Source organism: Artibeus jamaicensis, unplaced genomic scaffold (genome assembly GCF_021234435.1).
Source record: "Artibeus jamaicensis isolate MK-2021 breed Jamaican fruit bat unplaced genomic scaffold, CSHL_Jam_final contig_233, whole genome shotgun sequence".
Lineage (NCBI taxonomy): Eukaryota > Metazoa > Chordata > Mammalia > Chiroptera > Phyllostomidae > Artibeus > Artibeus jamaicensis.
Window position 1 is genome coordinate 21,709,792 of NW_026521486.1, and position 18,523 is coordinate 21,728,314.

The 18,523-nt window shown below is 54.9% G+C and overlaps 2 protein-coding genes and 1 non-coding gene across 6 annotated transcripts; all 3 read left to right on the plus strand.

Annotated features, from left to right (window-relative positions):
* Window positions 1-211: 211 nt before the first annotated feature.
* Window positions 212-274, plus strand: LOC119065757 (U7 small nuclear RNA). The gene has a single exon (XR_005085645.1). It is a non-coding gene; the product is annotated as a U7 small nuclear RNA (small nuclear RNA).
* On the plus strand, window positions 229-2,045 carry CUNH12orf57 (chromosome unknown C12orf57 homolog). 3 transcript variants are annotated; one of them, XM_037167897.2, is made up of 3 exons: window positions 229-342; window positions 900-1,076; window positions 1,814-2,045. In XM_037167897.2, exons 2-3 carry the CDS (start codon window positions 953-955, stop codon window positions 1,963-1,965), a joined length of 276 nt encoding a protein of 91 aa, XP_037023792.2. In that variant the 5' UTR covers window positions 229-342; window positions 900-952; the 3' UTR covers window positions 1,966-2,045. The 3 variants fall into 3 exon arrangements, with proteins under 3 accessions (XP_037023792.2, XP_037023795.1, XP_037023793.1); XM_037167900.2 differs by lacking the exon at window positions 229-342 and adding an exon at window positions 374-398; XM_037167898.2 differs by lacking the exon at window positions 229-342 and adding an exon at window positions 421-593.
* A 394-nt stretch (window positions 2,046-2,439) lies between these two features.
* On the plus strand, window positions 2,440-17,966 carry PTPN6 (protein tyrosine phosphatase non-receptor type 6). 2 transcript variants are annotated; one of them, XM_037167843.2, is made up of 16 exons: window positions 2,440-2,742; window positions 8,132-8,254; window positions 8,467-8,661; window positions 11,120-11,309; window positions 11,458-11,574; window positions 11,675-11,788; window positions 12,136-12,232; window positions 12,630-12,709; window positions 12,909-13,058; window positions 14,322-14,453; window positions 14,574-14,728; window positions 16,490-16,557; window positions 16,654-16,805; window positions 16,904-16,995; window positions 17,393-17,534; window positions 17,759-17,966. In XM_037167843.2, exons 1-15 carry the CDS (start codon window positions 2,729-2,731, stop codon window positions 17,505-17,507), a joined length of 1,794 nt encoding a protein of 597 aa, XP_037023738.1. In that variant the 5' UTR covers window positions 2,440-2,728; the 3' UTR covers window positions 17,508-17,534; window positions 17,759-17,966. The 2 variants fall into 2 exon arrangements, with proteins under 2 accessions (XP_037023738.1, XP_037023739.1); XM_037167844.2 differs by lacking the exon at window positions 2,440-2,742 and adding an exon at window positions 7,871-8,043.
* The last annotated feature ends 557 nt before the right edge of the window (window positions 17,967-18,523 follow it).

An 18,523-nucleotide genomic window follows, 5' to 3' on the forward strand; every position in this document is an offset into this window, starting at 1 on the left:
GCATCGATTTAATTTGCATAAACTCGTATCAAATGTTCAGAAACTCTGGAAGTGAATGATATAAATTTCTTAGATTGCTGTTTTTTCTTGTGATGTTACAGTGCACCTCGTTGATTTTACAGCGATAAGGATTAGAAAAGGCCGCTCTGAGCTCACCCTCACCAGTAGAGGAGTTCATGGATACCCCATGTTCTCTCCAGAGCACTTTCTTTAGTGCTTACAGCTCTTTTTGAATTTGTCTAGTAGGTCTTCCTGTTTTTACCGGAAGACCCACGCTTATGTGTCACACGGAACAAAAGAACAGTGGGAGTGCTGTACATGAGTAGCGTGTTTTGTGTGTAGGTTTGTATTTAAACATTACATTGGGGTGTACATGAAGCCTGACAGCGCATGGTAAGGTAGTTAACACCATCCTGACGAAACTTCCGGTCTGAGGCGACTGCTGTTTTTCCTTCCTGGAACCCTGTATGGAGGGTTTGGTGTTGGAGACCTTGTTTTATTTCTCAGCGTTTCTTTGGTTGAGTTACACGTGCGAACCGCTATGGCGTCCGCGTCCGCCCAACCTGCTACCCTGAGCGCCGAGCAGGCCAAGGGTGAGGAGCGTTCTAGTCACCTGGCCGGCTGCCTGCGGGAAGAGGGTGCGGGTGATGGGTAACAGGACGAGAGATGTGCTTGCATCGCTGTGAAACGGGGAGCGCGGCACCATCTTTTTTTTGTTTTTTCTTTCCATTAACAAGGATACCCCAGAGCGAGAGATCCTGGGCCGTGTTTATCGGGTTCTTATGGCTTCAGCCCACTAATTAATTAATTGCCCTCTTCCTTGCTTTGTCGGCTGGGCTTGCTGGCAATTCCCCCCTGTCTACCCCCGGACGCCACCTTGGGTTGCATCTGCCACACAGTGGTCCTGGCCGAGGTGATCCAGGCGTTCTCGGCCCCTGAGAACGCCGTACGCATGGATGAGGCTCGAGACAACGCGTGCAACGACATGGGCAAGATGCTGCAATTCGTGCTGCCGGTGGCCACACAGATTCAGCAGGAGGTTATCAAAGCCTACGGCTTCAGCTGCGACGGGGAAGGTGGGCCAGGCGGGGAAGGCGGGGAGGTGCAGTGAATCTGGGAGCTGTTGTCTTCCTTCTCGCCACACGGCGGCAGCCACAATCTGACTAACAGTTTTGGCACTGAGAGCCTAGGGTCTTCCCTGAACTGTACCAGGTGAAGTCCTAAATGCATTTTGTAATTACCATTAATTACATACTACTCCACTTTAAGATGAGAAAACAGACTCTTGCAGTAAACTAAGTGCCGGAGGTCACAGCGGAGCTGGACCCTAACCCTGCTCTGGAAGCTTTAGTGAGGTGTCTGCATGACAACAGCAGGCTTCTTCAGCCCCTCCAAGGTGTTTGAGCTAATCTGTCCCTGAGGGTTGGAAGTTCATTTTTTTTTTTGGTGAGATCTTGATTTAAGCCAGTTGGCCCATGGCCTTTCTGTATTGTGGTTATGGAAGTCAGATCTCATGGGTGTTCATACTTTGGGTTCCTATAATGAAATTTCCACAATCGTTTACCTGATGGTGAGAAGTAGCTGCTTTGGTATATTTCCATTCACCGCATCCCATCTAGCTTCGCCCTGTGTAGACCAAGAAGTGGTTGGTACAAAGCCCACGGGACAGAGGTCTTGCATGTGCCTTGTTTTGCAGGCAGCTACCTGGCCTGAAGGGGAGCAGTCAGTTACTCATATTCACGCTGCCCCTCTCCTTGTCTTGGGCGCCTCCATTCCCTGGGGTTGTGGGCTGACACTCAGATCTCCCTTGCAGGTGTTCTTAAGTTTGCCCGCTTGGTCAAGTCTTATGAAGCCCAGGATCCCGAGATTGCCAGCCTGTCCAGCAAGCTGAAGGCGCTGTTTCTGCCTCCCATGACACTGCCGCCCCACGGGCCTGCTTCAGGTGGCAGCGTTGCTGCCTCCTGAGGGTTGGCCTCCCCTGTAACACTTCCTGGGAAGGGAAAAATCCTGATATTTCTGAGGATAATAAATATACCTGTGACTTAGCCTCCATGTCAATCTTTTGTGACCTGACAACCCCACCTCCTGGCCCCCGATTCCCTCTGCCTTCCAGCTGCTCATCTCCCTGTCCAGATCCTTCCTATACTCTCGTTGGGACCAACCCTGGTTTAAGGCAGGGTAGGACGGTGGGCCAGCCCTTGGACATCCTGGGTTGGTGGGCCTGCACAGGCAGCACCTCTGCTGAGGAGTGGGGCTTTCTGGGCCTTTCCTGAGGCCTGTTGGTGGCTGTGGATCAAGAGGCTCCTCATTGGTTGGTGTTCGATTGGCCAGGGTTACTTCCTGGTCTTTGCCCCCACCCGCCCTTCTGCTGCCATGTCAGCTGGAGCTCCAGGTGGAGTTCCAGGTGGCTCCTCCCCTCCCAAGAGAAGGAGGCCCTGGACAGGCAGGCGGCAGCCCTGGACTCCCGACTAAGGAGTAGAACTGGAGGGAAAAGCAGGCTACTGTGGGTGGTCTGAGGCCAGCCCCACCCCAACCTGTTCCTTATCTGGGGATCATTAGCCCAGAGGCTTGTTCCTGCTGTGCCATTGGCCCAGTGGACAGCATTGAGGAGGAAGTGGCTGAGTTCAGAGCATTTTTCACCAGTTTTGGGCCACTACACAGCTGCACCTTGGGTTCAGCCCTGCCCTTTGTGGCCGGCTGCCTGTGACACCCCCATCCCTCGGGGGAGATGCTGTCTCATGGGTAAGTCTCCTGTTCCACCTGAATGCTACAGTCTCCGGTTAGTTTGGGAGGAAGGGGCAAGGTTCATGATCATTCCTGACAGGTATGTGACCGAGAACGCAGTTTGTCACTGCTCCCCACCCTGGGTCTGCATCAAGTTTGGAGGAACTCCAGGTTCATTCGTGCTCCTGGTGGGGGGGCTTCCCCTTCTTCAGCACTGTTCCCCTGACAGATGTGTATTCTCACCATTGCATTTCTCTCTCCAGCCTCTGGTCCCCTGCTTCTGCTGTCTGCTTAAGACCTGGCCCCCTGGGTACCCGCATCACCTGTAACATAGTGTGTCTGAAAGGCAAACCTGAGAAAATGTGCCTTCATTCCACTTCCTTTCCCCTCCGCTGCATCATTCATTCAACGGATACATGGTGACCATCTGTTATGTGCCTGGTACTTTTTAAGGTGGTGGCAATACTGTAGCACAGTGATTTTCAACCCTTTTCATCTCAGGGCACACATAAATGAATTACTAAAATTTGGTGGCACACAAAAAAAATATGTTTTTTGCTGATCAAAAAACTAGGTATAATTTTGGTTCATTCATACTGGACAGTTGTGTTGGCTGTTGTCATTTTTTTAAAATGACCATCTAAGGGAAAAGAGATCAGTGCCCCTGACTACATGGTCAGGTGCTGCATGTTTTAAACATTCTTGCAGCACACTGGTGTGCATGTTGCTGCACTCACGGAGCCTCACGTCAGTGGGAGGCGACAGGCCACACGAAGAACAAGAACGCGATAGGCAGGCTGATTTCAGATTCTCAGAGTGAAACGAAACAACAGGTGATGGGCTGCTGCTTGAGGAGCAGCTTGCGGGGTCAGGGAGGGCTTTTCTGAGGAGGGGGACGAGCGGAGACCTAGAAGAGCCAGCTCAGCACCCTGGGCAGGGGGGTTGGCCTTGCTGTGGGAAGAGTGACACAAGGACAGTGCGCCTGGAGTGAATAAGTGGAGAGAAAGGCAGGGCCCAAGCAGACCTGTTAGAGTTTGGATCTTACAGCAAAGACTTGCTGGAGTGTCGGTGGGTTGGTGGGTTGGTCACCCCCTCTTTTCCACTTGTGCTGCCTTCCCCAGCGCACGCCCGGTCACTGTCAGCGGTTCTTAACCAAATCTATCAGTTTCCCTAATGCCTTTTATTTTATTTTTTTGAGATATATTGATTAGTTGCCTCTCAACTGGGGACCTGGCCCGCAACCCAGGCATGTGGCCTGACCAGGAATCCAACCTGCAACCTTTCAGTTTGCAGACTAGCACTCAGTCCACTGAGCCACACCAGCCAGGGCTACCCGCCCTGCTCCCTTTTATTCGCCTGCCATGGTCGTTTTCCTAGTAGGTGGGTGGTAAAGCCTCTCCTGCTGCAGAACCCTTCCTTGGCTCCTCAGCCTGGTCTAGAGAGGTCCTCTGCAACAGGTCCCCACCTCTCAGAGCAGCTTTGCAGTGGAGGGGGGTGGCTGTCTCACACCCAGCCCTGCTCAAGTGGGTCCTGTGCCTGCCACCTTGGCACTGCCTCCCGGGAGTGCCGGCCTCCCGGCTTCTCCCGTGGGCCTTGCCAACACCTCCCCACTTCCCAGTGAAGCTTGCTCCAGCAGCGTGGTCAGTGTGTCAGGAAGGACAACCAGTGCTGATGTCAGACAGCCTTGGGTTGTTCACCTTCTCTCTCATGAGCTTGTGACCTTGGGCAAGTAATTTAACTTCTCCAAGCCTTCATTTTTGTTTCTAAAATTGGGCTAATGAGACCTACTAAATAGGGTTGGCGTATGGATTAATTTGCAACATAGAAGCTGTTGGTACTAAAACCCTACTACACATCAGGTTTTTTGTACCAATATTTGGAAAGTACTGTTAAGCCCATATTTTGGGTGTGGATGCTGAGGCTTGATCACTTTCCTGAGATTATTTTGCCTTGTTCGCTGTTCTAGACTGACTGTCTTTCTGCATTACCACTGATCTCTGCCTCCCTTTATCTCCCTGCTTCCCCTGTGAATAGTTTTTTCTTCAGAACTGTCAGGCTCTGACTTTTGTAACTCTCAGCCTCCTTGAGCTTGTTCTCCTCCCTTAAAAACACGGGAAAACAGTCCCTATGTCTCAGGGACGCATGAGGCCCAGGCAGGACTCTGTGTGCGAGTGCTCCACCGGCACTGGAGTGCTTCTGCCAAGGTAAGGAAGGCAGTTGTTGCTTATTTTCCTGTTAAGGGGACATCAGATTCTGTACATCTTACCTTAGTGTCTGTTATCTGGCTTGACACCCTTTGGAAAAATTCCTGCTTTTTCCATGGGTCAGAACTTGGCGAGTTTCTTCCTACCGTGTGGGGTTAAGACACAGAAGGCCATTGGCCTGGGGCTGGGGTGCAGCAGGTGCTCAGAGCATGGGTCTGCAGCCTTGTGTGGGGTCAGGACGGGGTGTCCAAGCAAGTGTCTGGAAGGCAGCTACACTCACTGCTGTACCACCAACACAACTCCACCCGGGTATTTGTGCCCGACATGGAGGACAAGGTACATGTAGTGGGACTGTGTGTACATAGATGGATGACTCTGTGTGTGTGTGCATGTCTGTATATGACAAGCCAGGGGTATGTTTGTAGGACCAGGACTTGCGACCATGTAGGGGCATGGGTATTGATAAGCTTGTGTATTGGACGTGCACTCTATGTGAGGCATTGTGTGACCTTTGAGCCTTTGGAGGTAAGTGAGACTGGCAGGGGCCCTCTGTGGCAGAGTGGACCTTGCAGCCACTCTTCTTGGCCCCTGCTGTGGGAGAGAGCTCATGGTCTTTCAGTGTGGCTGTCTGAGACAGAAGGGTATTAGTGTTAGACCATGCAATAAACAGACTGAGCAAGTCCCCCAGGTACCAGAAAGAGGGGATAAAAAGCCCTAAGGTGCGGCCCTGGCTGAGGTGGCTCAGTTGATTGAGCACGGGCCTGCAAAACAAGGCGTCCCTGGTTTGGTTCCCAGTCAGGGCACATGCCTAGGTTGTGGGCCAGGTCCCCAGCTGGGGACACGTGAGAGCAACCACACACTGATGTTTCTCTCCCTCTCTTTCTCTTTCCCTTCCCCTCCATCTAAAAATACATAAATAAAAATCTTAAAAAAAAAAAAAGCCCTAGGGAGGGCATTGATGTTTGGTGTTTGGTGTTTGAAAAAATGATATAGTAGTCATCATAGGGAAAATAGACTTTTGTTGGGCTTTACCAGTGTTATCTATTTTTCCTTATATTTAAATTAGGTGTGGTATACATATTGTACATGAATATTAAGCACACAGCCTGATGAACCTCAGATTAACACACTCTCATGTATGCGCTGCCTAGATCAAGATGTAGGGCATTACCAACACCTCAGAACTTCCCTGGAAATTGCATTCTCCCAGTCAATTTATTTTTATTATTTTTTAAATGATTTTATTTATTTTTTTAGAGAAACAGGAAGGGAAAGGAGAAAGAAAGAGAGAGAAACATCAATGTGTGGTTGCCTCTCGTGCACCCCCTACTGGGGACCTGGCCCGCAACCCAGGCATGTACCCTGACTGGGAATCCACCTGGCGACCCTTTGCTTTGCAGTCTGGTACTCAATCCACTGAGCCATGCTGGACAGGGTGAATTTATTTTTATAAAGGTAATACATACCTGTGCTATAAGTTTTCAAAAAAGCATAAGGGAGAAGTCAATGTCCCTCCCAGCCCTCTCCTCCAGCCAGCCCAGTCTCCCTCCCTAGGGGAAGCCGCCAATATGACTCCTATATTCTTTGTTGGGCGTCTTTCATCTCATTTTGGTTGGGCAGTGTTTGTACTGGAATTATACACAGAGTGCATCATAGGCTTTTAGTGTGTATGGACACTGAAGGTCAACCAGCCTTGAGAATATCAGCCATGGCAGGGACCTTGGCCCCAGGCCTCAGTCACGTCCCTAGTTGTTCTGGGCTCTGGCTGATTCACACCAGACCCACTTGGCAAGAAGCTATGGCTCAGGCATAGGGTGGTTGGACCCAAGGGGCCTGGCAACCATGCCCCCACCTGCTTCCCCCACTCTGCACCCCCTCTCCCCCATTTCTTTCCTGGGCTCCAACTACATGGTTAGGGCAGGGTGGGGGCAAAGGCCTGAGGACAAAAAGTAGAAAACGTGCAAGTTTGACAGGCTGCACAGGGGCCATCGTGCCCATCCCTCGGCCTCAGTTGCCCTTCTTCATCTGTGTGTCCCAGGAAGGCAAGGGCGCCCCTTCCTTTGTAAGCACCTGCATGTCTTGCCTGTTAGGGACTCTCCTGCTCCTGCTGCAGCCTCAGTGGAAGAGGAGGCTCTCACCTCTGTTTTTTTTTCTTCAGGGTTTTGTTTTTAGATTTTATTTGTATTTAGAGAGAGAGAGAGAGGAAGGGAAGAAGAGAAACATCAATGGGTGGTTGCCTCTTGTGTGCCCCCAAGTGGGGACCTAGCCCACAACCCAGGCATGTGCCCTGACTGGGAATTGAACTGGTGACACTTTGGTTCGCAGCCCACGCTCAATGCACTGAGCTACATCAACCAGGACTCTCACCTCTGTTTTTGGAAGCCTAGAGAGCCAGCATATGGGAACTAAGATCACTGGCTTTAGAACCAGACAGGCTGAGTTTTGTTTTGACACTGCCACTTACTGACCGGGTGACCTTGTACAAGTGCCCTGCACTCCCAGTGCCTCAGGTTCCTTGTCTGTAACATGGGGGTAAAGCGAGTCCCAGCTTCATAGGCTATTGTGAGGGGTAGATCAGATAAGGCCCTGAAAGCACAGTGCCTGGTGGACGGCAAGGTTCCGGTCAACGGCAGTGATCGCCGTGACCACTACTGCTACCTTGGACGAGGGAAGGCTGTGTGGAGCAGCGAGAGATGGCATGTGACTGTGTGGGGTTACATGCATGGAGCATGGCCTTTGCTTGGGGGGTGCCAGGCACACGTGTGTCCTCATCTGTGCCATGTCATGCTCCTGAGGCCTTTGATGGCAGACGTGGGAAGTGGGCCCTGTCCCCACCCCCATCCCCACCGGCTCTGCTTCTCCTCCCTCTGCTCTAAAATGAGAAGTACAGTGAGTTCCCCCAAGGGGGCCGCGCCCCTTCCTGTCCCCGCCCTGCCGGCAGCCCTAAGCCATTGGAGTGGCAGCCCCAGAACCAGGACTACAGGGGTGCTAAGGTGATCTGGGCGCTGAGGGTTGCGGTGGAGGCTCACCCCTAGCGTGCTCCACTTGCCTGGACTCCCGGCGCCACCTCGTTCCCTGCACCCCTTTCCTCTTGGGGAGCCCCCAGGATGGTGAGGTAAGGGCCTGGGACCCACGGTAGGCAGGAAGCATGGGTGACCTGGAGCCCATGCGACCTCTCCTCACCGCCCTCCTGGGCCTCCCAGGTGGTTTCATCGAGACCTCAGTGGGCTGGATGCAGAGACCCTGCTCAAGGGCCGAGGTGTGCACGGCAGTTTCCTGGCTCGGCCCAGCCGTAAGAACCAGGGCGACTTCTCCCTTTCTGTCAGGTAGGTGGCCCTCAGCTGCACTCGGACCAGTATTTTGGCTGTTTATTCTGGTTCCCTCGTGGCACTGCCGACTCCCCGTCCCCCAGAGCCAGCATGTCCCTGTGCCTGTCTTTGTCCACGCCATCCTGTGTGTGCCCCGCACTCAGCCCACCCCCCAGCCCTCCCCACCTCTGTTCCTGCACCCACTGGCCTCACTCCCTGGTGTCCTGCAGGGTAGGGGATCAGGTGACCCACATTCGCATCCAGAACTCGGGGGATTTCTATGACCTGTATGGAGGGGAGAAGTTTGCGACACTGACGGAGCTGGTGGAGTACTACACGCAGCAGCACGGCGTCCTCCAGGACCGCGATGGCACCATCATCCACCTCAAGTACCCGCTTAACTGCTCTGACCCTACCAGTGAGAGGTGAGGGCTCTGCTTCCACCCGGCCGGTCAGCCCCTTCCCCATCCTGGCTCCTCTGTGGCCCTCTTTCTTCCCTGTGACCCTGAGGCCCTGTCTCCAAGGACTAACTTCCCACCCCTTCCCACCAACCCCTGGGGATGCAAGAGGTTGCCTTGCCCTTCTTCAGGGTCCCCGTCAGCTGAAAACGCAGGCATTACTGGTGACAGAGAGGCTGTTCCTTGTGGCCACCTTTGTTGTTAGAAAGCTCTCCTTCCTTCTGTGGAACTGAATCTGACTTCCTAGAATATTCCCTCCTCCAGCACAGGTTAATACGGGGAGAGGCGGATACCGGGAAGGAGCACAGGGACTAACATCTATAAGGACACTTACTGCCTTATCTCAGCAAACCAGAGGGAACCGGTCCACCTTGGGGCTGGGGCGGGCGTCCCTGTGACACAGTCACGTGGGCAAGGGCCTAGCACCTGGGCACAGGGTAATGCTCAAGGCATTTCCCTTCCACCCCTTTGGCTCCAAAGATGCGGCCCCAGGCCTGGGCTGCCACACCCCAGGTAGTCTCCCTAAAGTCTGGGTGGGAGGTGGGGGCACCTGAACACTCAGCATCTCAGGTGGCTCCTTGTGGCAGCTATCTCAGTGACAGCTCCTATTAAGGCAAAGAGTAGCTGAAAAACTCTAGGAATTTTTTTTTACCTCCACACTCCTGGGGCCAAGCCAACTTGCCCTTCTACTGTACTTGTGTATTGATTGTTGAAATGATTCTGAACTTGGTTCTGTTGGTTTTCAGTGTTTCTGAGATGCTTGCCTCCCAACCTGCATCAGTATTTTTGTTCAAGTCACTGATTAAAACTTAGACCTGGATAAGGTGACGTGCAGGCCCCATGCCCCACCACTAAGAGACCTCTCTCCAGTCAACATGAAGCTACTGATGCGCTTCTGTTGAAGCCACTTCTAGGAGTGAATCCCCAGCGTTGATGATCTGGCTCGTCACTGCCCTCCTCTGCTTTCTCGCCCTGTCCCTCTGTCTCGCCTGCAGCACCTTCGGAACGTGTCCTCTCTCCACCCTTGCCCACAGCCATTCTCTGTCCTACTAAAGGAGAATGGGGTGGCCAGACAATAGTGAGTCAGTAGGTTGGGTATTGATCTGGAGGGAGAAAAAGGAGCTGAGTAAACCCCCTGTGGGGGGGAGGCAGACACCTGGTTCACAGCACTTGGGAGGAACAGAAGAGCCGAGCTGGGGCCAGGGGTGGTTAAGACCAGGGAAGCTGACTCGAAGGGCCCTTTCGGTTACCCACGCCTGAACGCCTGGGCTCACCCCTGACCCTGGAAGTGTGTAGGAAGCTCTTTCTCAAAGCCTCTGTCTGTGTCTGGGCCTTGGCTGCTGCCCCTCCTCCTCCTCCACAGGAATTTGCATTTGTCCCCTTGATGGCCAGCTCTGTGCCTGTGGTCAGCCTGACATTTGCATGGAAACTTCCTCATCCTGGGGCCTGGGGGGAGAGGGCTGGACCCCTCCTCATTGCCCTGGCACTCAAGCGTGTCCTTAAGTGGTGGGATGCGGTGGCCCAGGGGGGTCCAGGGGACTCTGGAGGTCTCTGAGCTGTGGTCTTCTCTGGGCTGGAGTGAGATGGGTGAGACAGATGGGTCCCCTCCCTCTTTCCCCCCTTCCTTGCGGTTGGAAAATGCCCCCCTCCCGTGGTCCCTGGGCTGAGGAAACCTCACAACCTCACTTCTCACTCTCTCCCCAGAAGGAGTTTTGTGTTTTTTCCATCACGTGGTTTCCTGTGGGGCTGGGCATCGTGGGGCTACAGTTTCCTCCTGGGAAGGGGGTGTGCTTTGGGGAAAGGTCCTAGTTCTGCTTTTTGCCCCTTTGAGCCCCTCTGAACCCCAGCTTGCCTTTCAATGGCATCATCCCCGGTCACCCCAGAGCCCCCTAAACCACTCTCCCCAGAGGGGTGTCTGTCTTCCCCGCCTCCCTGGGGGAGCTCTCCCCATCACGCCTCCCTGGTGACTTCCGTCTCTCCCATCTCCATGGCTCTCTGTGGTTTGACCTTTGCATTTCTCTGACTCTCAGTTCTCTTTCCCTGGCTTAGCCCTGTCTTTGATGGAGACTGTTCCTGGGTTTCTCCCCTCCAAATATTCTGGATATAGCCTGCCTTTCTGCTTTTGTCTTAAACTTCCAGAGGTGGACCTGGTTAGCGCTCCTGAGGCCTGCCTTGAATCAGCAAGGGCCTTGGGCCAATGTGTAGTCGCCAGCCTCAGTTTTCTTATCTGTAAAATGGGGATGGTACCTACCTCTTTGTGTTTTTGTGAGTAACGGACCTAAATATTGTGGCGGGTTTGAAAGCATCTTGCACAGTGCCGAGCACATCACAGATACTCGGTTTCCCTGCCCTGCCCTGTGAGCATCTCTGCTCGGTAACTGCCCCTTGGCCCAGGACTCATCTTTGCTGATGTTGCCTTTTCTAGGTGGTACCATGGCCACATGTCTGGGGGACAGGCAGAGACACTGCTGCAGGCCAAGGGCGAGCCCTGGACGTTTCTCGTTCGTGAGAGTCTCAGCCAGCCCGGAGATTTTGTGCTGTCCGTGCTCAGTGACCAACCCAAGGCTGGCCCAGGCTCCCCACTCAAAGTCACCCATATCAAGGTCATGTGTGAGGTAAGGCAGCCAGGCAGTGGGGGGGGGGCATCTTACTGGGGCTCCTGTCTGTGTTCACAGCATGGGTGGTGGGGAGGATCAGCCGGGCTTCCATCCGAGGCTGGGGCTACGCAGGCCCTGTGGGGTGGCCTGACTTGGTATCCCTCAGGGTGGACGCTACACGGTGGGTGGTTCAGAGACCTTTGACAGCCTCACGGACCTGGTGGAGCATTTCAAGAAGACAGGAATTGAGGAGGCCTCGGGCGCCTTTGTCTACCTGCGGCAGGTGAGTACCTGGCTGCCTCCTTCCTCCCCCTGGGCAGTCCCTTGGCCCCATGACCCTCTGAGGTTTGGAAGTCTCTGACTTCTCATCCTCGCCCACCCAGCCATACTATGCCACACGGGTGAACGCGGCTGACATTGAGAACCGGGTCTTGGAACTGAACAAGAAGCAAGAGTCGGAGGACACCGCCAAGGCCGGCTTCTGGGAGGAGTTTGAGGTGTGTGATGGGGGCCATCAAGGCGTCTAGCATGGGGTGGAAAAACCCCTCTCTCTCCACCCCTGTTGCTGATATGCCCCATTAAAGAAAAATTATTGATTGATTTTAGAGAGAGAGAGGAAGGGAGAGAGAAAGAGAAACCTTGATTTGTGGTCCCACTTATTTACACATTCATTGTTTGCTTCTTTTATGTGCTCTGATGGGGCACCAAACCAGTGACTTTAGTATATAGGGGTGACACTCTAACCACCCGAGCTACCCTGCCAGGGCTGACCTGCCCATGTTATGCCCACCCATGGACACCCCTCTTGTGGGCTGATGCTCCATTGCCCCCTCTCACCCCTCAGAGTCTGCAGAAGCAGGAGGTGAAAAACCTGCATGAGCGGCTGGAAGGGCAGCGGCCAGAGAACAAGAGCAAGAACCGTTACAAGAACATTCTCCCCTGTGAGTGCCCCGCAGCCTCTATTTCCCTTACCCCCAAGCAGCACTCATTCACCCAGGAGGTCTCCTTCCCTCAGCCACTCTCCCCCATCATAGTGTCTCTATGCTCATCTCAGGGAGGGTTTACTGCCCCCCTCCACACACACACAGCAGAACCTCCTCTCCTTCCGAAAGCCTCTGCTCCTCCCAGTAGAGCCTCCCGCACCCACCACCCTCACCACTGTCCTTCCTCTGAAACCTCCACCCCAACTCCTGCCGGTGCCTGCCAGCCCGCAGTGCTCTGAGAGCCTCATGGCCGCTCGGACAAGAATGGCCGGTGAGGTCAGGAAGGGCCTGACCCAGGGGCTGGCGAGTTCCTACTGACCCAGGCCCTTCTGGCCTCCTCTCTGCTCACTCTCAGTTGACCACAGCCGAGTGATCCTGCAGGGGCGTGACAGTAACATCCCTGGGTCTGACTACATCAACGCCAACTACATCAAGGTCAGTGCTGCCCACAAGTCCTTCAGGAGGAGAGGCTGGGCCCTGGGGATTCCCCGTCTCAGGGGGCCACCAGGTCCAGAGGTGCGTGGGCAAAGTCAAAGCTGATGACTTGTGTGGCTGCGGGTGGTGGGGGCAAAGGGCGCGTCCTGAGACGGGAGGCCCACAGTCCCTGTGTATGTCTTTCTGTGCTTGCATCCAGAACCAGCTGCTAGGCCCTGATGAGAATGCTAAGACCTACATCGCCAGCCAGGGCTGCCTAGATGCCACGGTCAACGACTTCTGGCAGATGATATGGCAAGAGAACAGCCGTGTCATCGTCATGACCACCCGGGAGGTGGAGAAAGGCCGGGTAAGACTGGGCCCCTCGCCGCCCCCTGAGTACAGTGCTCATGGCCCACCACCATCAAAGCAAAGGGTGCCAGGGCAGAAAAGCACCTCAGAGGGCGAGGGTTCAGCCCTTCTTGGGAAACAGGCAGAGAGACAAAGTCTCGGATACACTCTGACTCCCAGATGCCCGCTTCCAGCCTTGGGCTCTCCTGACTACCAGACTCGGGTGGTTTTTTTTTTTTTTTAATTTTGAAAACTCTTATTTATTGATTTCAGAGAGAGAAGAAGGAGTGGGGGAGAGAGAAACATCGATTTGTTGTTCTACTTATTTGTGCATTCATTGGTTAGTTCTTGCATGGGCCCTGACTGGGGATCTGAGCCACACCCTTGGCCTGTCAGGACGGCGCTCTAACCAACTGAGCTGCCCGGCCGGGGCCAGACCCAGGTTTTGAACGGGGCTTCTGCCTTAAAGTGCCCGAGGCGAACACTCTGCCTGCTGCTCCTCCCTCTGTCCCCATGCAGCCAAGAGCCCCTCCAGTCTCCTTTGCCTTAGAAATCTCTCTGGAATTGGCTCTTCGCTCTCACCCCTGCACTGCAGAACCCTCTGTACTGGAGTCAGAGTGATCCCGTCCAAATCACAAACTGTGTCACGTTGCTCTCTCGCTGAAGACCCTTCCACGACTACCTTTAGGATAAAGTCACACCCTAAGACTTGGCACTCGAGGCCTGGTGGCCTCTCTGCAACATCCATTGCTTCCAGGGGGCCAGGCTCTTTCAGGTTTCTGTGCCTTTTTACACAAGCTCACTTGCTGCTAGGAAATAACTTCCTCTCTCTGCACTATCTCTGCCTGACAGACTCCTCATTTGTGAAGATCCAGTTCAAACGCTCCCTCCTCTGTGAAGCCATCTCTGATTTCCTCCATAACCTAGAGGGAGAATTAGGCTCTCTCTCCCCCACACTCCATGTTTTCCCTGTCCACCTGACTCTCTGTGAGCTCCTGGAGGCACAGGGGTGCAGACTGCCTTTTATTTGCATTTGTAACTCCCGCGTTGTTTGCACAGCTTCAGGCGCAGTGCATGTGTCAAACTGTGCACCGAATGACTTGTAAGGTCGAGTCTCAGCCCTGGATCCTAAGACACTGACTCCTGGCCAGTTCATCTGTTCATCTAAGAGATGTTGACTGGGCCAGCACCAGGACTGGGGACCTAGAACAGGGCCCAGAGCGCCCAGCCTCACGCCTGCTTCTCTGCCTCATTCTCCACCCCCACCTTCCTTCCCTTCCAGAACAAATGCGTCCCGTATTGGCCAGAGGTGGGTGCTCAGCGTGTGTATGGACCCTACACTGTGACCAGTTGTGGGGAACACGACACAGCTGAGTACAAACTCCGGACCCTACAGGTCTCGCCACTGGACAACGTGAGTGTCCCCTGCTGCCACCCCCTTCTGGGCCCTCGTCGGACCTGCTTTCTTGTCTGGTTTGGGAGGGATGGAGCCATGTGTGGGAGTAGGGGACACTGACTCTCATACTCTGTCCAGGCGAACCTGGTGCGGGAGATCTGGCACTACCAGTACCTCAGCTGGCCTGACCATGGCGTCCCCAGCGAGCCTGGGGGCGTCCTTAGCTTCCTGGACCAGGTCAATCAGCGGCAGGAAAGTCTGCCTCATGCAGGGCCCATCATCGTGCATTGCAGGTGAGAATAATAGTAGATTAGTAGTGATCACAAAAATAGTAGCTGGCAAGTACATATTGTCGAGTGCCATGCACACTGTAAGCAATTTAAGTATTAATGCCTTTATTGCCTTCCCCGTTCCCCCAGCCTCTCGTGGGCACCCTGGGGCTGCAGATCCATGGGTGAAACTTAGCTTGAACCAACAGCACTGTCTGATCCTGTGCTTGGGGTGGCTTTCTCAGAGACCTCCCTGGATGTACCACTTTGTCCAACCCTGCCAAAGGCAGATGAAGAAACAGACCTGGCCAGTGGGTCAGGGGAGAGTTGGGACTGGCGCTCACGATAGCCCAAGGTCCTGGTCACCGTTTCCTCATACTGGCCCACTCAGCCTGTTTTCTCTTGGCCCCACCACCCTCCGTGCAGGGTCAGCGGGGCTCCCGTCCCTTCCCTTTTTCCACCCGCAGCCCTGTGAGTGGTGGGCCTTTCCATTGCTGCTCCCAGTCTCCCCTTCCCAGCCAGTGCCCTCCCACTCGGCCTGAGTGTGCAGGGACAGGTGATATCTTCATGGGGGCACATATATCACTGGCTCCAGGGGAGACCCTCATGTTCATGATCAGAAGACCCCATTCCTTTTTGGGTGGGTCAGTCAGCAAGGACGAGCAGGTCTGAGGGGCAGAGTCCCACAGACGGGCTGACCCAGCCGGCCTGGCCTGGGGCAGGGTGGGGGGATGTGGGCCCAGTGTCTGGGACAGAGACTGCTGGTTTAAATTCCAGCTCCTCCACTCACCAGCTGGGTGACCTTGGACAAATTACTTCACTTCTCTGACCCTCAGCTTCCTCATCTGTAAAATCAGGATCTCCCAGGGCTGTGGTGAGGATTACATGAGATTCTATCATTGGGTCTGGAATACAGAAAACCCTCACGAAGTGGGCGCTGTCAGGGAACGTGGGCGTAGAAACCTGCTCTGTGCTCTTCTCTTCCCGCTCCCTCCATGTGAGCTAGGCCCGGAGGCCCTCAACTTCTTTCTTCCCACCAGCAACTGCTTTTCCTGGGGCAGGGCTGGGTGGCCCCGATCTGGAGGTGCCCCCATACTCTGCTTCCAGGGGCAGACCCATCACCAGGAACGACCCTCCTGCGCCTCCTACCCCCACACTCTCACTCAATTCTTGAAATCCCCACGGCCTTTATTTAGACGTTACAGGAAGGAAGTGGGTGAGGGGGGTTATTTTTGACAATCTGGGTTTGAAATTAGCGCGACTCAGGGCACTAGCCTGACAGGCCCAGAGACGGGGCGGGACTGAGGTCCATGTGGGGTCCTGAGGTTCCGGGGCTCTGTGTGCCCAAGGGTGGAGGTGGTGGGGGGGCGGAGAAGGGAGACAGACCTCCTGCTGCACTGCTCCTCCGTGTCTCCTGACCCGTGTGTCCCCTGCGCCCCACTGTCTGAGGGCTGCCCTTTTCCTGCCATCGGGGTCCAAAGAGGAAGGGAAATGAAGCCCTGAAGAAAGAAGCTCCAAAGATGACTTAGGAAGGGAGAAGGGGAACGTCTCCCTCAGGCCAAGGGTTTCAGAGACCTCCAGGTCCCAGGGAGGGAGGTGGGCAGGATGGCGGTGGGACTGGGGGTCCTGGGTCTTCCTGGGTTCCCAATAGCCACTGGCCAGAAATGAGGGGTTGTAGCAGGGAGTGGAGGAAGTGGAAAGAAAGTGTTGGCCGGAGAGGAGCTCTGGGCCCGCTTCCTAGGGAGGTGTGGACTGGCCTCTGACGGTGCCCCCTTCTCTCCCCAGCGCGGGCATCGGCCGTACAGGCACCATCATTGTCATTGACATGCTCATGGAGAGCATCTCCACCAAAGGTGAGGGCTGCCGGTAGGTGCAGGTGGCAGGGCGGGTGAGCAGCTCCGCCTGTCCCCCTCCACCTGGGCCTGAGGTCCAGCTGTCATCCTGTTCAGGGCTGGACTGCGACATTGACATCCAGAAGACGATCCAGATGGTGCGGGCACAGCGCTCGGGCATGGTGCAGACGGAGGCGCAGTACAAGTTCATCTACGTGGCCATCGCCCAGTTCATTGAAACCACCAAGAGGAAACTGGAGGTCATGCAGGTGCGTGCCAAGCAGGGCCTGGGGGGGCTGGGGAGCGCAGTGGGCATCACTTGGTTCTGCCTGAGACCACTGCCCTCCTACCACGCCTCTGCCTACAGTCCCAGAAGGGCCAGGAGTCAGAGTACGGGAACATCTCCTACCCCCCCGCCATGAAGAACGCCCATGCCAAGGCCTTTCGCACCTCTTCCAAGTGAGTGACCCCTCCCTGCCTGCCACCTCTCAGGATTCACCCCTCTCTCCGCCCCAGCTGGACCCTCTCTTTCCAGCACTTGTCCAAGTGCTGTTGTTGAGGAGACATGGGTTCATTCAAGTTCGAGCTTGAACCTGTGTTTAGTGTTTCCCAAGTGCCCTTCTTCTGCGTGGGGCCTGTGCTGGGTGCTGGGAATATATTAAGGTGTGAGGTGGAGCCTCTGCTCCCATGGAGCTGCTAGTCTAGTGTAAGGAGAGTGACCAGATCGCCTCCGTCTCCTGGCCTCGGTTTTCTCACCTGTGAGGTAGAGTGGCCCAGAAGGGGCTGCTGGTGCCGGGTAAGGCTGCACTGCCTCCTCACCTGGGCCAGCTGCCCACACTCGCCCACTCCATCGCAGACACAAGGAAGATGTATACGAGAACCTGCAGAGTAAGAACAAGAGGGAGGAGAAGGTGAAGAAGCAGCGGTCAGCAGACAAGGAAAAGAGCAAGGGCTCCCTCAAGAGGAAGTGAGCTGGGCATTGTCCTGAGGCGGCCATGGTATGACCCCTGCTGCTCAGGGCTCAGCCCTGCCCTGCCCCCAGTGTCCCCTGACCCCTCCGCCCAGGGATCTCCCCTCCCCTGTCCCCAGTGTCCTCTGGCTCTGGAACGTGCCCTGGATGGCCACAGCCTCACTCCACCCTTCCCAGCCCGCCCAGACTGCTCTCCTCTTTCCTCCCCACGTTCCAGCCACTCCCTCACGCCCTTCTCCCTTCTCCGTGCAGCGGCAGCCCGGACCTCAGACCTCGGTAGAAGCCTCCAGTGAACATCCACCATCCACAGCCTGAGCCTAGGAGCTGCCAGCCCAACTCTATTGTAATTTAAATGGTCGTGTCTGCACCTCCCTCTCCCAGACCCTGTATATAGTCCTGCATGGCTCCAGGTGGGGCCAGACCCTCTACTCTTGTAAATAAAGACCCCAGGATCACTGTGTGTGGGTCTCTAACTCTGTGCTACCGGGTGGGAAGGGCTGAAGGGGGTGGAGGGACAGGTGAGCAGGAAGAGGCGTGCGTATGGGTGCGTGGGGGGAGGGGTGGCGAATAAAAGTTCCATCTTCGCAGTCAGACAAACCTGGCTCTGGACTCTGCTTACCACACTAAGACTGTGGCTCTGGGCCGGGTTCCTCAGCCCGTGTCCTGGAACGTGGAGGATGAGCCTGACAGGCGGCTGTGAAGATCGCCGAGATGAGGCACCAAGACTGCAAAGGCAACGATAATTCACAACACGTGTGCCATGTGTCGGGCACTGTTGTTTGCTTTTTAATTTTATTTCTTAAAATAAAGATTTTTTGAAGATTTTATTTATTTCTTTGATTTTAGAGAGAGGGAAAAGGAAAGAGAGAGGGAGAGAAACGTCAGTGTGTGGTTGCTTCTTGCACACCCCCTACTGGGGACCTAGCCCACAACCCCAGCACATGCCCTGACTGGGAATCAACCTGCTGACCCCTTTGTTCACAGGCCTGTGCTCAATCCACTGAGCCACACCAGTCA